Source organism: Equus asinus, chromosome 1 (genome assembly GCF_041296235.1).
Source record: "Equus asinus isolate D_3611 breed Donkey chromosome 1, EquAss-T2T_v2, whole genome shotgun sequence".
NCBI lineage: Eukaryota > Metazoa > Chordata > Mammalia > Perissodactyla > Equidae > Equus > Equus asinus.
This window is the reverse complement of record NC_091790.1, coordinates 102,989,542-103,014,466: the sequence shown is the minus strand read 5'-3', so window position 1 is coordinate 103,014,466 and position 24,925 is coordinate 102,989,542. Positions and strand designations below refer to the sequence as shown.

The following is a 24,925-nucleotide window of genomic DNA, read 5'->3' as shown; positions in this document are numbered from 1 at the left end:
ACAGCCACCTCTCTCGGGTGTGTAGCACCAAAGGGTCAAAGGTGATAGTGAAGGAATGGGCAAGGCTGGTGCCAATAAAACTTTATTTACAAGAGCATATGGCTGTGGGCAAGGCTTGTCCATCCAGCTTAAAGCAATAGCAACTCCCTGGATCAGTGAAGTTCTTTCAATGGCATAACGCAAAAGCAAAATGAAGGGTCCCAGAATGTATACACAGTGCTCAAGTTACACGAAGTCCACAGGCCCAAGGCATTCCAGGAGTTTCTCATCCACACTCAGGGCTTCCTGTGACATCCTATGAAGGTGTAACTCACCTAAATTGGTGGGGTGGGGAGGCTCACCCTTAGGATATGCTCCAGGAAACAGTGTAATCTCAGAAGCAAAAACTGCCTTGGGGCTGACGATGGCAAAGGTTACTTGCCTTGAACTGGACAAACATCAGTCAAGGTGGCTGCTAACCTTTTGGTTGTAGACTGTGGAAACCAGAGACAGACACAGACCACAGGCGCCTCTGCTGCTGGATTTCCTTTCCCTGGTCCAATAGCTACGATTCCCCCATCGGAATAGGAGTCATGCAGTCTTACTTTTTGTTTCAGTATTATCCGCTGACTACCTGCTTTTAAAATATGGAATCTTCCAGAAAGGCAACATTAATATGTATTGTAGGAGCATCATTTTAGGGCCGGTGGAGAAACTACCAAACATAAAACCAAGCGCCAGTTCCTCTCACAGTGACCTGGCTGCATTTAAAAGAACAGAAACCCCTGGGCAGACACGAGGTCTGATGCCAAACTCACCATTTCCTATGAGAGGAGAGACTGCAGGGGCTTTGGGGGGTAGAATGGGGTTCAGTCGTGGAAGCGTTCCATTCACTTGTTTGAGCCTTTCTAGTTTTACATGCTCCATCCATTTGGTCCCTGCCGGGTTTCTCCTGGCTTGCAAAGCGAGGGCTGTGGTTGCAGTGGAAATGGTCGAGTCCATGATGGGGGTTTCATCGATGACTCCAAGGTCTCCTACACCACCTGCATCGGTCAGAGGAAGCTCGAGCCCACTGTTGGAATAGTTGCTTATGGGGGACTGTTGGCTGCTGCATGAAGACTGACCACCAGGGCTTGGCTGAGATGTCTGTTGGGGTCCAAAGGAAAGGACAGAAATGTTACCAAGAAACAAAAAGGAAAGGGAGCCAAGAACGAGAGACCATGCGGATCAAGACCTGCAGGACTCTCAGTGGGCTGAATGAGAAGAAGAACCATGCTCTGGTGAATGGAGGCAGCCTCTCTGGACCACAGTGGCGGATGGAACACCAGGCGGATGTGCAGCGGGGGAGCGATGGACAGCAGCGGGTGCTGGATGTGGGGTGATTGTATGATGTCAGCCATGGAATCCCATCCCAAATGCCAACTCCACAAACATACTTCCCCAGTTCCAATCCCACTTCCACGACTTTATTCTTTGGGCAAATTACTTGGCCACTCTAAACCTCAGTTTCCTTATCTATGAAAGATAGATTATCTATCTTAGGGATTGTGGGAATTAAGTATGAAACCCTGAGAGCACACAAAATATAAAAAGACCTGGATAATAGTAACTGATTGGCTCAGAGAGCATGAGCAATTATTATTGTCCTAGGGGCCTTTAGTCCTCACTCCATCTTGCTCAGCTAAAACATACCTGGAAGCTGTGCTCCATGAGCACACGTTACCTGCTCTCCAACAAGAGCCCTCTAAGCTGTCCAGGGCTGGGCCCCAAGCTCTTTGTAACCTCTGCCCCTTCCTTCTACATTGTCCCACTTTGTAGAACTCCAAGCAGGGTGTCAGTAAAGGCAGTTGTAAGAGGGAAAACTTCAAATCCCTTAGCCTCCGCTATGCCCAGAGAGCCAGAAAGGCTGCCAGTCACAGACATCCAGGTCTGGGGAAGGCCCTTCCATTCCCCCACTGTGTCCCCAGCATTTCTCCAGGACAGTCGGGCCATGTTTCCCTAAGCCCGCCCAAGTGCACTGTGTGAGACAATTCTACCATTAGAGGAGAACTTAATCTAGTCCACTGGTTCTCCATCAGGGGAAGGATGCCCTCCAGGGCCTCCTGGAGATGGGGAGTGGAGAGCTCGCTGTCCCCATGTCTGGGAGCACTGAATAAAATGGCCTGCAGTGAGCAATCTGCAAACCTAAACTGTTCTATCTAAAATTCCACCAGTGCCCTGATAGATAATCTAACCCTTTTTGTACAGACAAGAAAGTGATGTTCAGAGAAGTTCAGTGACTGCCCAAAGTCACAAAGTTAACAGTGCAACCAGCCTAGACTCCCGGCCCAGCGCTACTTCCATCCCTCTGCAGCCCCTTCTCCAGGGTTATGCTAAAAACGGAGCCTGATGGCAGCCAAAAGAGCAAATTCTCGAGGGAGACAGAACCACACGCACTCAATTACAGACCACTGTGGTCTCAGGTGGAATGCACAGTGCTGTCAGGAAGGGGTTTTGGACACAGGTCTTCTCAGTGGAACCTGTTACACTTTTTCTGCGACCACAGTACAGACACCCAGCAAATGAACACTTTCTAAGTGAGTGCCACGTGATACACTAAGTTTGTCCTGGGCAACCAAGCAGAGCAAAAGAAGATACACAAATCTGATCAGGAGTTCACGAAGGCTTGCTTAGGTTTTGCGTCAGCAGAGTCTTGGAGTGCCAGACATCTGCTCCTTCCCAAGGCTCCTGGAGTATCCAGGGCTCTGAACGTCTTTCACTCTTGGATTGTCAAATCCGAGTGTGTGTGTACGTGGATCTGCGTGTCTGTGTGTGTATGCACGCACATGCAGACTCACGCTTCCAGGGCACAGAAGAAGGCAGAATTGTACTTACAATTAGAAAACCGCTTCAAGGAGTTCAGACCTTTAAATATAGATTAAAGTGCTAACAACAAACGTATCCAGATCTTCCTCAAGGAAGGTGGTGCACATCTGGTCTGAATTTACACTAGTCAATACGATAATTAAATAGCCTTTGAGAACATCTGCTTGGTCGGCCCCAGTGTGATTTACTATGAAAACCTAGACAAACAGAACAATGAATTTCACCATCTAACTCCACATTTCCACATGCTGAATGTTCAAAGCACATTGCTTCTATGTTTGAAACATATCTGAGCAACGTTCACTATGAAAGAGACCACAAGGCACAAAAACTCAAGAAAAATGAAACGAATCAAAGTTAAATGTTAAAATGAAAACAAAACAGAAAGAGCAGAGAAGCCAAAATTCCCTCACCTTATTACCCACTGTCCTTAGGAAGTGAGAACAAGACATTTAGGAGCATTACACAGAAGAGATGTTGGATTAATAAGAAAAAAGAAGAAAGAATTTAATTTATAGCATGATGATCAAAGACAAGTTTTTAAAGAAAGACTATTAGAAATGTAAATCTCATGTCCGTTCGTACATGTCTATGAAGATGTCTACTCTCATGTGTGTACATCTCCATACAAAGAGTCTATGGTGGAAATTTGATTAATTCATTAATGATTAATGTCCCTGAGCCTCAGTTTCCCCACCTGTAAAATATGGGGCCTAGTCTCATCTCCATGAGCTCTTCCAGCCCTATGTTTTGATGACTTAGTTACTTTATAAAATATTTCACATCTTGGGGCATCTTGGATGTCACTCAGCCAAATTGCTAAAATTTTTATTTCTACCAATTTTCTTTTTAAATATTGGGTGTTTGGAGAGGAGATGGTAAGTTTTCTTGAGCTAGGGACGGACATTCAAGGTAGAAGAGACTCTGGGCTCTTAGAATGTCCTAAGGACATAAATCATTGTCTTTCAATGACATAGTTTGAGAGACCACAAATTCACTTCCCTTGTTTCATTAAACACTGGAGGATGAACTGGTGAATGTTCTGCACAATTAATATACAGGTGGATTTTATTTTAGAAAATTAATATGTGCTCCCCCCCCAAAAGTATCTAAAGCACAGTTTAGAAACTGATTAATTTAAAAATATAGTGATCGATCATAATACATATAGAAACTTTTTACCAACGTGCTTTCTAAAAGCAAAGTACAGCTACCCACTGGAAAATAAGGATAATCTGGAAGCTTATTTGCATTATTTTTGGCTAGATTTAATGTCACTTTCTAAGACTCACAGATATTCTCAATAAGTCATTAAAATTCATGAAGTCATTAAACTCCACTCCATCGATGCTGGATTTGTATGAGCATTATTCCTCGCCCATACATACTGCTACACAGTGACATCACTCAGGAATTGAGAGGATGTCCATCCAATTGCTGGACTTTTCCAATTTTAAGAAAATGCTTCCTAAACTGAGTATAAGTCTGCCTGTCTGATCCTTTCCTTGCGTCTGGAAGTCTATGCACATGGCTTCTATCTGGTATGCTTCCTCCACCCACAGGGAGTGACAGACTAGAACCCAACAAGTTCACAGAGCTGACTCCATTATACATATGGCCAAATACATAGGTACTGAATCTCCTCTGATAGCTATCCTGTTCCTTTGTCTTGTTGTCTCTTGGAAAATTTTAGATGTTTTATTATGGCACATACATAAAGCAAAATCACCAACTGAAGTTTGAAAGAACCCGCAACAGTAGCATAATCCATATATCCTATTTGTCACCAAACCACAAAGATTTTTGCCAATGACATCTTTCCAATCCCTCCCTTGCTCTCCATCTCTTGGTCCAGGGACCACTGCAGACATGGTGCCCAGTCTGTCAAGCCAATCTCTAGACTGGCGCTGGGGTTGTCTTTTCTAAAACGTCAGCCGTGCTGTGCCATTCTCCATCACCAGCAAAGCATACCCCTTTTTATCCTCACCCCTTTTTACTACTGCACACCCCCTGGGCCCCACAGTCGTGCTCGGCTATGCCAGGACCTGCTCCTTCCCCGCTCTGACCTCTGAACTTGGCAGTCACCATCAGCTCTGCCTCCCCCAGCAGGTCCTCAAGAACACTGGCGGTTAGTTCCCCTCTTGAAGGCTCTTACACAGACTAGTGTTCAAGCCCCATCGCACTGAGTTGTAGCTGTTTTCTTTTGGTTCACCCATCCCACTGGACGGTAAAGCCCTAAAGAATAGGGACCACGGTTTATTTATCCAGGGGTCACCAGGGCAAAGAAGACAGAAAACATATTTACAGAGAGACCAAATGAATGATTCCCTCCGTTACAGGCCCACTGAAAATGGAGACAGTTGTGTCTTTCTACCTGCCACAAGGTGGTATGGTTCCAGATCAGTTTTAAAAACCATTTCGGAAACCTTGAAATGCTTTTCTGAGCTGAGCTAGTCTATGCAGATCACTGAGCTCCTGACCTTGAATCAGATAGTGCGATGCAATGAGGACAGGAGCAGTCTAGCCCTCTCAGTGCCCTCCTGGCTCTTTGAAACGACCCAGGACGGCTTTGGGAAAATCAGAAGGAAAGCGAATGACATACCATGGGCTTCTCGGCCTTGACAGTTTTCACTTGGAGGCATTCTTCCCGCTTTGAGGTAGTGTTGCTGAGGTCCTTCTGCTCACCAAGGGCTCCCTGAGTCTGCCGGCCGGGCGACCTGGACTGTGAATGGCTGCCAGAATCTCGTGGTGGCGGGGGCCGAGGATGGATGTCCCCACGCTGCTTCTTGGTGACATGGGCCTCTGGGCCATGCACTGTCTTCACGTGTTTCCGGAGGGAGCTTGGGTCTGTGTAGCGCTTCGTGCAGCCTGGGATTTTGCACACATACGGTTTCTGCCAAGGCCACCAGAAGGAAATGACAGATTGTTAGGAAAGTGATTATGCCCCAGAAATGACAGCCTTTTGTGGCTGCACAGGATAGTTTTAATTCTTTCACAGCAGTGTCACAAAGCTTGGAGGTGTTCAAGTACCTCTGGGTCCTAAGGGTTTAATAAAGGCCAGTTGAATATTGTTCAGGGTCCACAGAATCTAGCTTTAAGAGATCATTTTAGAGAGTGCTCAGCGAGAGCTACAAATGTGTAAATTGCCTTTATGTTCTCGGGAACATTTATCCTGTGAGTAGGAAGAAGCATCATTGTGTCATGGTAGCTACTCAATAGATAGTTGAAGATGATGATGGTGATGATGATGGTGAGGAAGATGATGATGATGATGATGATGATGGAAGGCAGCTGAAAAGACACCCCTCACCCAATCAGAAGAATGCTATGTACCGTTTGGGAGAGCTTGTGAGAAGAAATTTCTTAAGGATGTCCTGGTTCCCAGATCTAACGTCACCCTGTCCCCTTTGAAAATGCGCTCTTTACAAATAGGCATAATAAAAAAATTGCCTACAGCCTCTCCCACGTTAGATATCACTAAAATAGGTTCCTTTGGATGGTATTATAGCTGTGTGAGGATGGCCAGGGCTCAGAATATCCAGAATCTTTCTGATCTTCAAGGTGGTAAAGCCTTGCTAGACTGTCCGTGAATGCTCACTCATAAACTAAAAAGGGCTGATGCATGGTGTCCTGGAGACGAGGACTCCTGGTCTGGCCTCTGCTCTTGAGTATTAAGCTTATCAATTATTTCCTGCTAATTTCATTTTCTATGTCGGTGAGTGATCAAGCCTACAGATATATGGATGCTTATAACTGAATATTTCCTCAAATCACAGAACTGCTGGCACTGTATTCACGACCAACATCGGAACTATGATTTTGTTTAATTAGCTTGAAATCTAACATATTCATGAATGCTTATGGGTATATATTTATATCTATGTATACCAGAAGATGAGCTATTAGGTCAGCAATAGTCATAAAAAGCATGATTAATATAATGCATCCATTATATTAAAAAAGATGCCCCGTCTTATAGAACATATGTGTCTAAAAGATGCTTTTTCTCTAAAAGCCCAAGAACACGATGAGTGCTACCTAAAATGATGAAATGTCCTAATGTAGTGAAGCGAAGATTCCGAAAATTATCCTGAGAGACTTCACCTCCAAATTTGAGATTCTTTTGGGTAGAATTGATTCCCATTAACCATGAATTACCTCTATTCAGAAGCTCGTGTGATTTCCAGCACATATATATACGATGGCACATGAAATTCTATGCATTAGGGAGAGAAGAATGGCTCTGACGATTAGTGCTATTACCTTACGGTGTTCTGACATCAGCCCTAGGCTTGTTCACTGCACGGCTGTGAAAGGCTGTTCCATCAGCAGGCAGACTGGGATGTGTGGGGCAGGAGTGCGGGGATGGGGAGGGAGATGGAGGGAGCACAAAGGCAGGCCAGCATGTTCAAAGAGCTACTCTTCCCATAAATATACGCGTGTGTATATTGTGTTAGCCTGGAAATGAGACCACGGCTAGGGGTGGAATGAATCTACCAATGTTCGCCAGCTCCCAGCACACACTAGTACATGTGTGCCCATGTACCCTCCTGTGTGGACATACACATGACCCACTGACCAAAATCCACAGGAAAATAAGACAGCATGTAATTATCTACAACACAAAGTGTGCATGCTACAGAAGGATGGAGACAGAGGGGAATAATTTTTCAGTTGGGATGATGGTGGGAGGCATAAGTTTTTAAGTTGGGTATAATGCACAGCTCATGGGGTCATGGGAAGGGTTTAACAAGACAATGTACATAAAGTGCCTGCCACCACGTGTGGCACACAGTAGGTACTCAATAACTGGAGCTTTGATTAGGGGAAGGCATTGCAGTTGGGTCCTGAAAGAAGGACAAGATTCTGAGGGATAAAAATGAGGGCAAGAGGATGCCAAAAAAGAACGTCCTGAGCAAGGGTCCAGCGGTGGGACCACTTCATGCATGTGGGCATGGCAGTTCAACCATAGGCTATCTGGAAGTTTCCATTCATGGTCACCATGGTGAGAGGTCAAGACTGGGAGGGCAGGGTTGGGCTGGGTGAGAGCGGCCATAAGCCTAAGGAGTCTAAAATTGAGCTGTTAGAACTTTCCAGAGAGGGAGGTACAACCGAATCAGAGCTCAAGGAAACTTGCTTAGTGTGGCTTTGGGAGGAACAGGAGCTGTGTGGCCTGGAGTAGGGAGTCCTATCAGAGGTCACTGCTATGGTCCAGTGGCCCTAAGTGGGCAGGGAAGCCTGGGGGTGGGGTAGGAAGCTGGACTGGCTTCCCTGAATGGGAATTACTCTCTGTTCTATTCCACCCCATTTGCCACTCCTAGAATAGCAGTGCTTGGCTCATAACTAGCTATCCGTATTTGTTGAGTGAATGAAGGAAGGTACAAGTAAGAGAGCAAACAAAGGAAAGAAAATATCTGGATTTTTCTAGAATTGTCTGATTACACAAATCTGGATTCCTTGGTCAAACTTAATTTTGGTGTATCTGAAACTATTCATCATTTATATGCAAGTCCAAAGCCTTGTATAGAGAACAGAGAAAAATGACTTCCATGCTGGTGAATAAAATTTTAGTTATTTGTTTATGGTCAATATTAGTAATTTATTTTAAGTAAACTGCTCAACCTCGGGGAAAGGTATTACTGACCAAGATGCCTTTTCCTCTCCTAATGGATATTAAACTCTCATATATCAGGGCACTTGTTACCTCATAGAAGAATACAATGAAACTACAATGCGCTTAATTAAAGCCAACAGACATGCGCATATTTTAAGTTTATAAAACGACAAAAAGCACAGTAAGTATGTTTCTGCGCAGAAAATGGCGATTCTAACATCCCCGTGTCCAAGTTTCCCCACAATAGCAGGAGAGAACCTCGTCTTAAAATCTACAGGAATGAACACACTCTAAATTTCTAGTCAAAATTGTACTTAAGTATATGAAATGTAGTTAAATATATTAACTGAATTCTAAGTTAAATTAATCAAATCTTAAATCCCCTAAAACACGTTAAATTGAGATATAATTCACATGCCATAAAAATAACTCTTTTAAATTGCACAGTTCAGTGGCAGTTAGTACATTCACAGTGTTATGCAGTCATCACCACTATCAAGTTCCAGAGTATTTTCATCATCTCAGAAAGGAGCCCGGTACCTATCAGCAGCCACTCCCGTCCCTCCCCCACCCTGAATCGACTTTCTGTCTCTATGGATTTGCCTATGGGGGACTCCCCAAAACTTTGTGCAAAACAAGGACAGCAGATTACCCCGCAACTATTGCACAGACTAAAAGTGTTTCTGACATTAAAAAAGGGAGATGTGGCATCTCCCGTGAAACGTCTTCAAAAAGTTGATCAATAAGAATAGATCCTAAATGCCTTGAGTTTCCTTATTCTAACAGGACCTTTTCAAAGAGTGTGCATGTGTGAACTGCACGGGTGAGCGTGCTTTGCAGAGAGTGTGGTTAATCCGGGTAGAGCTGTTTGTGCTCTATCTATACTTGAGGGCCATCTTCACCACCTTCCAGCCAATGGCCAGTGAACTGAATGGTGCGCCATGTTTGTACCAGATTCCCTCTCCCAGCTCTCCATCTGAAAGATCACAAATGGGCTTGACCAAGACCTCATGAAGTCAGAGGAGAGCCACGCCAAGGTCAAAGGCTCCTTCTCTCACCCGTTTGAAGCAAACTGATGACACATGGGGCAGAACTATGTCTCATGTTAACAAATTCTGGTTAGATACACTGTGTGAGGAGGCTTTTTGTAGTCTCTGGATTCATTGAAGAGAAGGCTTCACAGAGTAGCCCGAATTGGAGCTAAACTTTCCTGGAGAAGTGGGAGGTCTGCAGGCAGACATACATTCAAATATAAGCAAAATCATTTGAAATCACGTTTATTCCTATGCTTCTCTGAAGTCTGAGGGGATAACTACCTAAAAGTAACAGCAACACCACGGAATCCACCCACTACCACAAAGCTTTACTCGATACATTATTTTCAATAATTGACTAGAAGCCATTCTGGGTTTTTGAGAATAGCTTCCACCATCCTTTGGAATTCAGAATGTCTGGAAATTGTATTTAGCCAAGGCTGGTTGCTCTGTAAAAGTCTTTTTTGATATAATGCATTTGAAGATAACACCTGGAGAAAGCAACTCAAAGTGGCTGTCTTAGCAGTAAGCTGTCAGCTGTCAACACATCGCTTCGGAATCTATCCTTGGTGCTCACAGGGTCATGCTTTGCACCAATTCAGGCTATTCCAGGCAGAGCCAGTGGACGCAATTCCAAGTTAAATGCTCCTACAGACTGACCAGTAGGTGGCAGCTCTGAACAACGTGAAACTTGCCTGCCGGGGGTTTCAGGAAGTTTCCTCTTCATCTGCATTACTCTCCAAACCCAGCCCAATTTTCAGCCCTCCCCTGGGGTCTCAAGCCTTCACCTGCAGCGTCAGCCCCCGCTCAGGCTGGCCAAGAGGAAACAGATCGGAACAGGCTGGCCTCTCGAGGCACATTCCCGGCGAAGGTTCTTTGTTTCTACCCACGAGCTCTGCGCCCACAGTGTGCCTCCTGGAGGAGCCTTACCTCGTTGGAATGTGTTCTGTTTTGGTGCTTGGCGCGGTCAGAGGCATTTGAGAAAGCCTTGTTGCAACCTTCGTGCTCACAGACGTACGGCTTCTCTCCAGTGTGAGATCTCAAGTGCGTTTTCAAGTTTTCTAGTCTTGAGTAGGCCTTTGTGCAACCTTCAAACTGAAGACAACAGGTAAATCTGGATTACTCCACACAATAACAGCTTACGCCTCACACGCCCTCAAAGTTGATGAAAGACCGGCATTTCGAGGGTCAGCAGCTTTTCAAAACCAAGGAACAAAAGTCCACTAAACTCTGCATTTGTTGGGATTCAGATGGGGCTCAGTGCAGTTGGAGAGAAAGCACTTTCAGTGCTAGTCAGAGTCCTGGAGTTTTTTTTTTTTAATAGACCACTCAGTGTGGACAATGGGTTTCATTATCTCCTCATTGATCTCCTTGAATTCCCACTGATTTCAGATTCAGCACAAAGTTCATTAATATGGTTTTGTGCCCAGACAAAGGCATGGAATTTGATCATGTTTGTAAAGGGCCTTTAAGATGTAAAGTACTAGGGCTGAGCAGTGCCCAGGGCGCCTGGCGGGCACCTCAGTGAAAGAAGGCTTGGCCGGTTCATAAGTCTATACTGGGCCATGGGGATAGACTAGGAGAGCAAGGAGAAACTCTAATGCCATATGGGTTATCTTGAGCCATTCAAGTCGAAGCTGGCACCTCCCTTTGCCCTCTGAGTCTTCTGGCGCAATGGGCAGCTGTGCTGGGACAGGTATGGTGGTCATGTGCTCATTCCCAGAGCCGCCCGGTACGTCCCAGCTGCCACCTGCCCACTTGCTAGAATGCAGAGTTGCACAGTCCAACGTGATAGCTGCTAGCCACATGGGGATATTTATATTTAAAATTAAGTTATTTAAAACTAAATTAAATTTGAAAAATCAGTTCCTTGCTTGCTCTAGCCACATCTCAAACGTGCTCAAGAGGCGCACGTGGCTTGTGGTCACTGTGTTGGACAGTGCAGGTCCAGAACGTGGCCATCGTCCCCTAAAGCTCAGCTGTCAGCATCCTTTCTCCATTTCTCGTTTCCCTTCCATTTCAAAAACCCCTCTCAAAACCCTGAAGCAAGACCTTTATCACAGACAAGCCTCCACCCCTCTCCTTGTACCAGCCAGTTGCACCTCCTCTGAGCTGGAGTCATGATGCACAACCCTGAGAGTATGACAAAAGGCCCATGGGACGAATCCTGACAGCCACTCGTGGGAGGTGACACCCTAAGTCGAGAGCCTGCCCCCTCGTGTACTCACAGTGCATTTATGAGGCTTCTCTCCCGTGTGTCTTCTCATGTGCACTACCAACATATACTGGGCTTTGAAGGGTTTCTGCTCTCTTGAGCAATCCAGCCACCGGCACACGAACTCCTTCTTCTCTCCATGAATATGATCGTTATTTATATGCTGGGGTTTGGAAAAAGAAACAGAAATAAAATGGAATTGTGTTACTCATTCTTGAAGGCAACAGAAGGGAGTGCCAAAAATGCCCCACCTTAAGCCTCATAGCCTACATGATAACCTTATATTGCAGATTATTTGGCTCCAGTTAGTATATTTCTTAAGTAAGCCTGCTCTTTCTGTGTATGCATACTTCCTAACTGGCAGGAAGCGGCACTGTTTGGAGGCAGCCTGCCATCTCAGAAAAAGTACCACATAGAGCATCTGAAGAGCGGAGTTGTGAAACGGGGTGAGCCACGCGTGTCCTCTCTGGGCCTCCGTGATTTTTCACCTGCCAAGTGAGAGTCAAGGCTAACTGACCACAGGGGTGCTCTCCAGCTCTCACGCACTCTAGGCCTTGGGTTAGAGACATGGGCTCAGGCTGCAGAAAGGGAACGCATGCATGCATGCACACGTGTACGCGTGCACGCACACACAATTTTGCAATAAGGAGCAAGAAAAAACAAAGCACTTTTATAAACGACACTTTACGTCCAATTAGTGGAATTTCTTCTTGAATAAGAAGCCCAGAGAGATGAACCAGACGCTGAAGCTGAGGACCAGGTGATCGTCCACCCGTGCTTCAATCTCTCAGGATCTCAGCTGTCTTCAGGCACAAAATAATGGAAGGGACTATCTAGTTTCTAAGGTTCTCTCCAGCTCTACAATCCTATTAATTTGGTTTTTAAAATGAAGATGAATTTCCCTGAATTCCTCATCAATTCACAGTTTTAGAATCATTTTTTTATAGAGTTCCTTGGAGTCTTACATCAAGTGCCCCACGACTGCGAGACATGAGAAACCTATACCAGCACGGGAGGAAGAGAAGATTCTTCACTTGGATCAAATTTAAGTCAATTTCAAGATGATGATTCTATGATTTAAATGTCTGGTTACAGACTGAGGAAATTTGTGTCCTTGGTTGATCCTGTTGGTTTTTTCCTCTGGTCACCCCAATTTTATCTGCCTTAATTGAAGGCTTTTGCAAGCACTTTCTCAAACATCCATAGAAATACTCCACAAATAAATTTGTCCAATAGCAGAAAGCTCCCCTTGGGGTCCACGCACTGAGTAGCAGCCACGGAACATTCGTTACTTTCCCCTCTGGCTCCAACATGAGCGGTCCCTGGGGGCCTGCGGGTAAAATTCCACCCTCACAGTCGGCATTTCCCAGTTACTCCACCAGGCGGCCTATGCTGTAGGGACAAAATGAAGGCTGTCCTGCTGTTTCTGGAGTTTAAGACTGCATGAGGCAGAGAAAAGCAATTACTATTCACTCTCCTCTCCGTGAGCAGCTCCCAGAAAGTCTGAGGAACAGAAGAGTCGGTGACACAGCACAGGGAACTGGAGACAACCAGGATCCTTGCAGAAGCTCTGAACATGACAAAGAAACTACACAGCATCTCTCAGGTTCACGATGGGATAGCAACCTCATGGCAAGAGATGTGGTTTCCTATAAAAAGGCAACTGTCCTAAGTATTGGTCTTTCTTGAAAGTTCTGCTGGTGCATGTAAGTATATGAAGAGAACAGACGTGCTGGATGGGGGACGACACACAATCTTTAAATTTACGCTTCAGGTCCATTTTTGCTGTCCATTCACATTGCTCAGGATTGTCCCAAATATGTGCCAAAGTCCAGGCTCTAAGCCCACATAATACAGACAGGTTCTACGCCTTCTCCTTTCCAGGGAGAAAAATAAATGATCACACAAAACCACTACATAAAAATTGCTCTTGTTCAGTTTTTTCCCCCAAGTTATTGGAAATAAAGCTTGAATCCTTGGATTAATAGACGTGAAAGAAAAAGAAGGAAGGATGGGAGGCAGGGAGGCAGGAAGCGAGGAGGGAGGCAGGCAAAGTTAAAATTGGAAAACTGAATTAGCCTACTCCCTGAGGCCAGGAGCCTGGCCTTCAGTTTCATGTTCTCAGCAGTTGAAATTGTCCCTGATCCTTGGCACGTCCTGCATCAATATTAGTTGAACTGACTTGACTCATGCGACAAACTAAACTTTCACTGGGCAGAAGAAATTATACTTTATGCTTTGGCTTATCTTCACTCAACTTCATTTCACCTAGTACTCATACAAGAAGATTTTAATGTGAGATGTTTTATTACTGTAAAATAATATACTATGAAGAATTCAAAAGGATTTGAAAGATATGCAAATACGAATCCCATCTTGCTGGGTGGAAGAAAAGGAATACCCTGGTTTTGCAACATTTCATTCATCTCTCAGGTATTTACACGAGTGTACTGAGAGCCACTCCACACCACGCCCTGTGCTGGGGGATCAGACAGACATGATTCCTGCCCCAAGCAAATTACAGTCTACTGGAGGGAAATGGATAATGACTTAAATTACTATGCACTTATAGTTGTGATCAGTATTATGAAAGGAAGTGAGAGGGTTTTATAGAAACAATTAACAGAGGATCCAAATCCATGTGGAGTACCAGAGATCAGGGTCAGCTTCTCCAAAGAAGTGGCATTATAAAGGAGGATTGGAAGGCTAAGCGGGATCCACCAGGTGTGCAGGTGAGGATGGGGGTGGGGAGAAAGGGACGCCATTGCAGAAAGATGAGACAGAAGCATCTGCAAAAGCACACAACTTAGTGCCTTTGAGGAAGAGGGTGAGTAACATGTGTGGCAGGACAGAATGGGCCCAGCAGACACAGGGGGCTTCCTGTACCACCACTGTTTGGTGCAGTAAGAAGGCACGCACTTCCACGGGCCTGGTGGATACCACTGAGGTAGCCAAACTTGGGCCCACCTAAAATGCAGCGTGCTGGATGAGGTCTCCAGTGGCGAAACTGCGGGATATACCCCTGGACAGGATGCACATACACCCTACCAGAAAGCCAGCACTTGGATGTCTGCCCCTCAGAGAGAGGCATCAAAGTTAATTGGAGTTACTCAGGGGAACTGGGATGACCAAGAGACTCTTAGTCTGTTCCCCTCCCCAACAGACTGGAGGAGCTAGACTCTAGGAGGAGGAGCCAACACTCCACCGGGTCCCTTGAGTGAACGCCTGGCCGGTAAAGGGAGGGAGGGCTCTGAAGTGCATGTGAGGTTGCAGGCTTCCACCAGATGAGCTTTAGTGACCCAGAGGGGCTGGACAGTTGTAGAAGCTGCCTACAAGGGTGCTGGTGGATCTGCCACTAAGCTGGGGGGGAGGACTGACAACGAGCTGATGAAGGCAGTGACCGGAAAAATCATTTCATATTTCGACCTCGCCAAGTTTCATTGATTTTGGCCTCTGGGACAATGTCTGAAACTTCCAGGGCTGGGAACCCCGTGCAGATCAGCAAGCACAACACCCATTGTTGTCTCGCGTGAGGAGGGCGGGGAGGACCCTGTGCTGGACCATGGACGCAACGTCCCTTTCACAAAGGTCAGCATCTTGGGAATCTTCCCTTTCTGCCCTATAGAATGGACCTGAGTTCTGTCTGACAAGCTTTTGTAATTTTCTGAAATTGCTCTGAGTACGAACTTGGATGGAGACCACAAGTTATTTTTCTTGAAATGAGATTCCGCCACCTCGGCCAGCAAGGACAGGTCCCTCTTGCTTGTCTTTAGGGTCCAAATGCTGACCACAAGACATAATCAATTACTATAAAGAAATATGGAGATGCCCTTCTGCCTATTTAGGTAGTTCAAATGCATTTTAAGCTTAAAATATTTCCTGGAGCTAAATTTCAAGTGAAAATTAAAATTCTACGAAATCATAGACTTTACACATCCACGTGTCCTAAAAATTTACTTTTCTTTCAAAAAGCTCCTTTGGCCTCTGCAGCAAGGGCTCCTGGAGGGCACATCTCAGGGCAGCCCTTCTGTTACAGGGGGGAGAGCCCCGGGGGCAATCAGAAGACCAATTGTGAGCCATCCACCTTTAGACAGGTCAGTTCCCCTATTTGGCCCTTACTTTTCTCACCGGTCAAATGAGAGTGATGAACTAGTCAGCTGTCGGCAAACCTTTTCCGTAAAAAGCCAGATAGTAAATATCTTAGGCTTTGCTGGCCAAAAGATCTCTGTTGCAAGGACTCAACTCTGCCGCTGTTTCAGGAGAAGAGCTATGCACAAGATGTCAGTGAACGGGTACAGCTGTTTATCTATGGACCCCGAAAATCTCACGTTATGAAATGTTCTTTAAAAAATTTTTCCCCACTATTTAAAACCGTGAAAACCCCTCTTTGCTCGTGAGCTGTGCAAAAACAAGCAGTGGGCCCGATCTGGCCTGCAGGCCATCAGCGTGCTCACCCCTGAACTAGATGATTTCTAAGTTTCCTTCTTGGGTTAGCAGAGCCCGTGACTTTGTCTGTCGGGCTGGTTCTCAAGCATGAGGATGTAAAATGAGACGGAGGTACATTTCGGTGCCAGAGAAAAGAAAAGGCAGGAGGAAAGAATAAAATCTGGATCCTGGGCTAAAGCGAGGGGAGGGAAGGAGGTCAGACACACTTCTCCCTTGGCATCACGTTCCTAGGACTGAGTGGAAAGAGCGCACATTCTTTGCTCACCAAAATCCTAGGTAGCTAAGAAAAGTAACACTCGGTGAATTCTCAACATTCAACCGACAGGCTGATCTCATGTGGAGCTGGCCTGAAATTCAATGGGCATGTGTTTATTTGTGGTTTCACTGAAAATTTGACTTCTGAGCAGTGAAAATGTTAATCAAATATATAAATAATTTAATTGGAGGGAAAATAATGCATGATTAAATTTCAAACTAATCCAACACAAAGACACAATTTGCCAGAGGCCCAAAAGCCAGAAAGAGATAGATGGTGTAAATTACAGCGTCGTATGCCAACTCTCCCAGTGGGGCCACGCTGAACTCTGCCTGTCTGAATAAACAGGACAGGGACACCAGGACCAGGCAATTCCCCCAGAAAGGCTGAGTCCAACCACCAAGCTTCCCGATGAATCCATTTCTTCAGTTTTCCAATCAGGATTGTAAGCATTTGCCTCAGAAAATTGAGGGCATCTCAGGAGCCCACAGAAAACCAACAAAGTGATACTTTTCCATTGTGATCGTGTTTGTAGCAAGACGTGCCAAGCCCCAGTGGTCTCCTCTCTTCCAGTCCCCATGTGCTTTGGGAGCACAGGGAAGGTGGGAGAAATCTCTCTGTTGGCCCGGCAACCGAGGGACCAGGTGCTTCTTTCTTGTAAGGGGTTCTCTTTGGGAAGCCCACCACTTAGCATCAACCCTGGGGGCTCCAGGGCTGCAGGAAGGAAGACCTGAAGGAAAATGGGGAAAAGGAAGCTTTTCTTCCACTGGCAGCAAAATGGAAGCCGCCAGTGGATTTCACTGAGTTAATCAGGGTCCTTTCTTCTCGCTTCGTTATTTCCCTGTGAGTTCAAAGCGGGCAGTTTTTCCTTATCTATTCCCAACCCTTCAGATGAAACACATGCCTGCAGTCCATCGATGCCAAATGGGCGCAGCTCTCCAAATGAAGCTGCTGTTCAGGCGGTTCAGGAACCGTGGCAGCACACTTCTGCTTTCTTTCTGTCTCCCTCTGCTTCAGTCAGATTCCCACCGATTCCCTCTCAGAAAGCATCGTTCCGTAGATGGGTACCATCCTCCCTTCTAAGGGACTTCCTCTAGAGGACAAGCTACAGCATGGCTCAAAGGCGTGTGTGGAAGGCATGCACATCCACATTCAAACTCCACCAGCGTAACAGGCTCATCAGTAGACAAGCGCCCTGTTTCAAGTCGGCTCACTCTGTAAATTAGCCAGCTCCTTAACATCAAGAAGGCAAACTCCTTCTGTTCTAACGAAAATATTACAGTCAAGCACACCTGAAAACAGAGAAGGCAGGAAATGTACAACTGCAGACTCGCCCCTCACCAGTTTCCACATGGCTTCCCTATGCATATAAGTCATGGCCTTTCTGTCGTTATCCACTCTTTCTCAAATAACACTGGACTTTGTCACCAATTTAAAAGGTTTCTACAAAGTACGCTGCCAAGTTTTTCACAGCACAAGGTACAAGTAAAAGCAAAAAGTAGGGTCTTTATTATGGATTGCAAATTTCTTTTTTTGTTTTTTTTAAGGATTGGCACCTGGGCTCACAACTGTTGCCAATCTTTTTTTTTTTTTCTTTCCTGCTTTATCTCCCCAACGCCCCAACCCCCCAACCCCCCCCCACCCCCGTACACAGTTGTATATCCTAGTTGCATGTCCTTCTAGTTGGGGGATGTGGGATGCTGCCTCAACGTGGCCTGACGAGCGGTGCCATGTCCGCGCCCAGGATCCGAACCCTGGGCCGCCGCAGCGGAGCGCAAGAACTTAACCACTCGGCCACGGAGCCGGCCCCCTAGGGTCTTTAGTAGAACAGTACTCAAGTAAGTATTTCTCTCCACACACAAATACCCATGTACACACATACACTCACACTCACACACACATATAGTATTACCACTTTAATATAAAAGAAAATAAAGACTTGGAAAGGAGTGTATTTCATATATAGTAATACTCATGACAATGGGTCTGCTTCATGGGCTTGCAGGTGGCCAGGTTCACAGAAGCCTGGAGACGCTTCTTGGACCCTCAGCTTTATTTCTGATTCATCCCTTTGCTACATTTCTCTGTATCTTGACTCTCAAACATGCCCTCATTTGATGCCATGATTGTATTTTAAAAAGAAAGGAAACAAAACCAAGACATTTCTTTCTCAGCATGTCAAACTGGAAATGCGTGATACTTTCTAAGTCTTTCCACAATGCTACCATGTTAGCTCATAAATGAGGCTGAGATAATTAATAAATTTAACAGAATTCAATAATTTGAAACTTCTAAGGATTTGCTGAGGAAGCATGTGAAGAAAGCCTTTTACTTTGGCACAGGAAAGGATCTGAACAAATAAACAATTTTAAGAAGGCTCAATTTTCAATTTGCTTCCTGAGTTTATATTATAAATCTACTACTATCGCTTTATTTAGCAGGCTAGAGATATTTCCGAAAAGGAGAAAGAGGGAAAAATAATTTAGAATCAATTAAAATTTAATTTACCTTAAAATTGATTTGAGAGAGAGATTGAAATGCTTTGGCTGAAAGAAAATTCTACAAAAATCTCTCAAAAGGCTTCATCAGAAATGAGGCACATATCTTCTTGTTTTGTGTATTATTTGAGACATAGACCATTTTTGAGAAGTTTTACAACTGTCATGACACGGATTCTCTTAGGAATGGGCTGTGACTGGATTGATTCCTAAAGGCTTCGCTGGGCAGAAGCAGAAAAAAGCAGGAATCACAGACTATCAGGGCTGAAATAGGTCCTTTATCTCAATATGCACTTTAATTTTAGATAAATAAAATAATTTAAATGGTTTTGGTGGCACCCATCAATCTTCCTAACGCAGTATTTACAAAGCGGTAACAGCTGGCTGTGGCAGGAATCTTCATGCAGACCTCACAAAATGACTGTTTCAGTTCACATTAGTTAATAAAAAGATCCAAATTTTCAGTTTCCTGATGTAACGATAAAATCATACAGAAAAACATCAAAAGGACGCAAGACTTTGGGTACAAAACAGCATTCTCTTTATAAAAATAAAATGTTTTCCTATTTCTGATTTGTGAATATTAAGAATTAGGGTGAGAGAAAAGCAAAAAATATGCTTCTTGGTTAAGAAGGAATAAATAAATGGAGTCCCTTTGACAGTTATTTAAATCTGTTTCTAGGTACAAATCTACAACAAAATTATTTTCTTTTACGTGTAAGAAAGGCAGAGTTCTTTGAGAAGGTAAATGTTTTGTCTGGACAAAGGGCTTCAACAATGTTGGATTTAGAGAACGGAAATTAACTAACTTAAATACCTCCCTCACCCCCACCCCCACCAAGATAAGCTGGATATATGTTCCATTGCAATGGAACACCATCGTCAGGCACCTAAAAACAAAAGAGTATAAAAAGGAGTAATACTCTGATACACGCTATAACTTGCATGAACCTTGAGAACATAATGCTAAGTGAAAGAAGCCAGTCATAAAAGGACAAATGTTGTAGGATTCCATTTACATGAATGCCCAGAATAGGCAAATCTATACAGAAAGAAAGTAGATTAGTGGTTGTCTGTGGCTGAGAAGAGATCGGCAGATGAGGTTTCTTTCTGGGATAATGAAAATGTTGACTGGGATGATGGTTGCACAATTCTGTGAATATATCAAAACACACTGAATTGTTGTACACTTTAAATGGGTGAATTGCATGGTATATGTATCTCAATAAAGATATTATCCTTCCCCGAATCCAAAAAAAGGAAAACCACACAAGTGTAGCTGGTGATGGACGCTGGTAACAGAGGAGCTTGTGAGGGATATAGGAAAAGTAGTTGAGGAACAGCCAGGGTGGTGTAACTTTCCCCAGGACCACATCTATCCTGCAGACAGACGAGGGGTTGGGTCTAGCAAATGACTTCCCGTGGAAGCACAAGGCTGCACCCTAATCACAACTTCTATTACAACACACACACACACACACACACACACACACACAATATCCACGGCCAGGCTGAGTTAAAGCGGAACATACTTTTACGACATGATATTTCCTGGTGGATTTCATACTGGACTCAGAGGTAACAACCTGGGAAATTCACATAAATGACAACTTCTCTATATATCCCTTCCGGATCTTTCTAGTTGTGGAGATGAGTGGAAAGATGGAGAAAACTGAACTTTGTGCAGAGTCAGAAACAAAACAAAAGCTAAAACATCGCACACTAATATTAGTTCAAGAAAGTTAAAGCGAAATAGCACAAGATGAAAAACTGGTATTTTCTGATGGATGATATATTCTTTTGCTGTTACCAGGAATTATTTAAAAACTAGGTATAAATGTATAATTTGCAATATAATTTATCCAGCTGATACTGCCCCCCCCAAGAAGTGCATGTGTTACTGGGTCAAAATCATGTACACAGAATAACAGTATACTGGCTTAATATTAAGATGACCTAAGACTTAAGGAAACTTGAGCTTTTGAGAAGAATTTTTAAAAGCAAAATATAAGTATTAATAATATTGATTAATGCTATTTCTATTATTAGATAAAAGGAAAACATCCTGGCTCTTGAAAGCGGGTGAAGGGCCTCTCATTCCTTGCAGGAACTGTCAAAGTGCCTTTTCTCTTAGAGTTTTGTTCTCTGAATTCTAACTTCTTTTACTAAAACCTAAATGGAACTCTTCTCTTCTAAGAGGGTTCTCTGAGAGTTTAAGAAGGTGGCTTTTGTTGAAGAACTTCTCAGAGCTTCTTTCTGCAAAGGCCAGTGTTTACATCTCATTGAGATTTAAATAGAGACTAAAGTGTTTTATCACACCCTCCAAGCATTCTAAGTAAGACCCTGGTTTACTCTGTTTCTACAAGTTACTGGGCACATTTAATTTTTTATCTTATTCTTTTAAATACCAACTTTTGTTTCAGCCAAAATGACAATAAAAACACAAACTCTTCTTAAGCAAATCGATTGGCGGACTGGTTACCAAAAGGAAAGATATAAAGAGATCAGTAAGTAAGGATTTAGTAGTATCCATTCTAGAAATAAGAAAAAGAATACTAAATGCAGACAGGCAAGATAATTTTAATTGTGTCATCATGGAATGGAATAATTTGGAAAACGAATCTCCAAAAAGGCATCTTCTATTTCTTCTCTTTGCAATGAACAAACCCACCACGGCCCATAAGGTCCCAGGTTTCTGATCGTGGCTCCAGCTCCGAAGAGAAGCAGAGAAGGTCTCACCTTTCTGTTCCTCAACTGCTCTAAGATGGATAAGAAGGGCCAGGCCAGAGGGTCCAGGAAAGGTGGCCATAAATCGCGACGTCTCCCCAGGACGCAATGCATCAGTCACTCATATGTATGGATCATTTCTACAAATCCAGCATATCTGGAAAGCATCACCATCCACAGCAATGGCATTCCTCGCCAAATTAAAGATTTCAGAAGCCAAATTGTGTCCCAGAGCATGAAAATCCTCCCACCTTGTGGGCTTGGATTTCCGCCATGAAAAGCCAGAGGAGTTAATGGGTAGTTTCTCTGTAATAAGAATAATTCCAACTACTATCTGCATAGCAGTTACACTTTCCAACTATTGTCAAAATAATTCCTTCTTTTGTTATAAAACTTTGAAAGATACGTTGGAGAGGTGCAATAATATAATTATAATAGCACACCTTACACTTTTAATCTTAAGGTGCTTAATGCTTTCTCACACGTGTGCACACACACACATGATTAGCTCTCAGAAAAACAAAGAAAACTCATTTTTTAAAGTCTCCCTCAAAACAAAGGTAGATGCAAACTTTTCTTGTTTGAGATGCAAGACATTAAGAGTTCCATGATCTGGAAGGATCCAAAATGTTAGGCTCTAGTTATTTCTTAATTTTTGTGACCTCAGCATTCCACAGGGAGCCTAAACATACAGGCACTGAAAGGGCCTGAACACATGGTGTGATTACGAGAAAACTCAAAATTCAAGAACAAAATAAACAAAGGTGAATTAAAGGCGAGATCTGACTTTGAATGGGTGGACTCTGCCCTCATGCAAGCGGCCAAGCTCCCTCCGCATCACTGAAGTGGGATTCTGAACATCACAACCATCGACCCTTGCACTGGCAGACTGTTTTATAAGTTTTGATATCATAATTTTGAGGACTAAAATATTTGTTAAAATAGTAACGGAAACAATACAATGTATTTGGATTTCAAATGCTAATTTATTTTTAGTATTTATAGAAAAGTCTAGAATTTTTTTAATGGAATCCTTTGAAGACATGGGGTAGAAAAGTCATTCTGCTGCTAGCTCACTCCAAACCACATCCCTCGACACGACTCTCCCTGAAGGTGCTCTGCCCATCATGTTGTGATAGCCTTTTTTTTTTTTTTGAGGAAGATTAGCCCTGAGCTAACATCGGCTGAGTCCTCCTCTTTTTGCTGAGGAAGACTGGCCCTGAGCTCACATCCCTGCCCATCTTCCTCTATTTTATATGTGGGACGCCTACCACAGCATGGCTTGATGAGTGGTGCCATGTCTGCACCTGGGATCCGAACTGGCAAACCCCAGGCCGCCGAAGCGGAACGTGCACATTTAACTGCTGTGCCACCGGCTGACCCCGCTGCCCATTTCGTTGTGAAGGGAGGGTCCTCCATGAAAAGTGCTGGGAGAGTCTCCCTTTAGTAATTAAGCGGGCTTGTGTGTGCGAAGAAGCGGGTAGGAACTGCTGATGATAGAAACACAGGCAAATCTCAAGAATCACTGGAAGAAAGGAAGGAGGCAGGCAAGCAGGGAAAATTATCCATTTGGAAATCTGCCCAGGGTGGCGCTGAGCTGACTCATTCATTCACTATTAACTCAATGCTTATTTATGATTTGACAGTTACTGTGCTAAACACCAAAGAGCCCAGACTGAATAAGACATGTCCACTGGATCTTATCCAAGACTGGCTGCAGGAATGCAGAAAGGAATACAGTTTAAAAATTAGCTTTCACATCATGGGGACCTTTGCAATTAAAAGGTAAGCTGCCCAGAAGAACGTACGCCTCTCTTCCTTCCCTGACGTCCCCACGTCATCGAAAACTAGCAGCGTCACAGTCCAGGGCTTTTCCAGGTTTGTCTTACCAAAACAAGATGGAAGCGAAGCCCTTGGACATCTTCACTTTACCTAGCTTCTCAACACGTAGAACTATGAACTCTGACATTTTTCAATCAACTCTTAACTTATTCACATGCTATCCTGGTGTCCAGTATCTCTTTTCAACATCGTAATCCCTTATCGCTAGTGTATGTAAGTACATAAAAGTAAAACTTCCTACATGATACGAATATACACAGAGTGTTCCATATCTAGATTCTCATTTTCTTTTTCATGTTAGCAGAAGGCAGAGAGTTTAGAGAAAAAACATTAGCACAGAACTCAGGATACAGGGATTCATTCATTTGTATATTGTGGGCAAAACAAATATGAGTAAGACATAGGTACTGTGCCTGAGAAGATGACATTCTAAATGGGGCGAAGGGGAAACAAGTAGTCAAAACAAAATGGGATAGATACTAATAGGAGTTAAGTCTTATTAGTTTCATAAGCAGGTAAATGAGCTGAATCCAGAAGGAAGAAACGGGAACTTCCAAAGAGAGAAGTGTATCCCATAGGATGGACCAAAGTACAGAGGTCCAGGGTCCCTACAGAGGTCCTACTTCAAGAAGGAGCAAGATATGTGGGTGGATGACACCAAGTGTAGGGGGAGGCAGCGTGTGCGCTCTAGGAGAGTGAGGGAGCGAGGGCCGAGGAAGCTCTGCCTAGGATGAGTGCTCCAGGGGTAGCCTGCGGCAAAACCTTGAGGGTTAGTGAATGCCCAAAGGCACCCAGATCCCAGGCAACCAAGAGAAGGTTTAAGCAGGACAGTGATCGGATCTCTGTTTACAAAAGGTAAGGCTAGCAGTGTCATGGAGGAACCGGGCAGCCAGCCCATTTAGGGAGCTGCCATACTCATCCAAGAGAGAGCTGTGGCCTTGAACTAAGGCAGTAGCCATGAGGATGGAGAGAACAGGCTAGATTTGAGAGACGTTTGGGAATAATGTGTGGATGGTGAATTCGAGAGAGGAGTAACAGGTGATACCAAAGTTTTTAGCTTGAAAGATTCTGACAATAACGGCCTTGGAGGTCCAACAGATTTGGGAGAGATTATGTTTGTGTTTGGGACGTGACAGATTGGATGTGCCTCCAGGACATCTCCATAGAGAGATCCAATAGAGAAGAAAGTCTGAACATAAAAATTTAAGGATCTAAGAAAGGCTGTACCTGAAGGAGGCGGGCAGCCCCTTTCCCTACCACACATTATCTTTGGTGATGTCAATACACAGAATCTTAAGAATTTCACAAAGCCCAAGTTGAAAATCCCTGACCTCCTAAGGAGATTGTACAGAGGATGACGGACAGCAATTGGAAATGATGGGAGACCAGTGTTTAAGAGACAGGGAAAGACAAAAGGAAGTACAGGCGAGAACAAAGGAGATACAACAA

General features: G+C 44.2%; 1 protein-coding gene across 4 annotated transcripts in view; it reads right to left on the bottom strand.

The window, feature by feature from the left end:
• The window catches only part of GLI3 (GLI family zinc finger 3), a 264,358-nt gene that overhangs the window by 5,691 nt on the left and 233,742 nt on the right, over positions 1 to 24,925 (bottom strand). For all 4 annotated transcript variants that reach the window (XM_070504496.1, XM_070504497.1, XM_070504498.1 and 1 more), the window contains 4 exons: positions 11,721 to 11,870; positions 10,423 to 10,587; positions 5,447 to 5,737; positions 798 to 1,125 (listed from right to left, as the gene is read on the bottom strand). In XM_070504496.1, the coding sequence (XP_070360597.1) occupies positions 798 to 1,125; positions 5,447 to 5,737; positions 10,423 to 10,587; positions 11,721 to 11,870 (934 nt within the window). The remainder of the gene's footprint in view (positions 1 to 797; positions 1,126 to 5,446; positions 5,738 to 10,422; positions 10,588 to 11,720; positions 11,871 to 24,925) is intronic.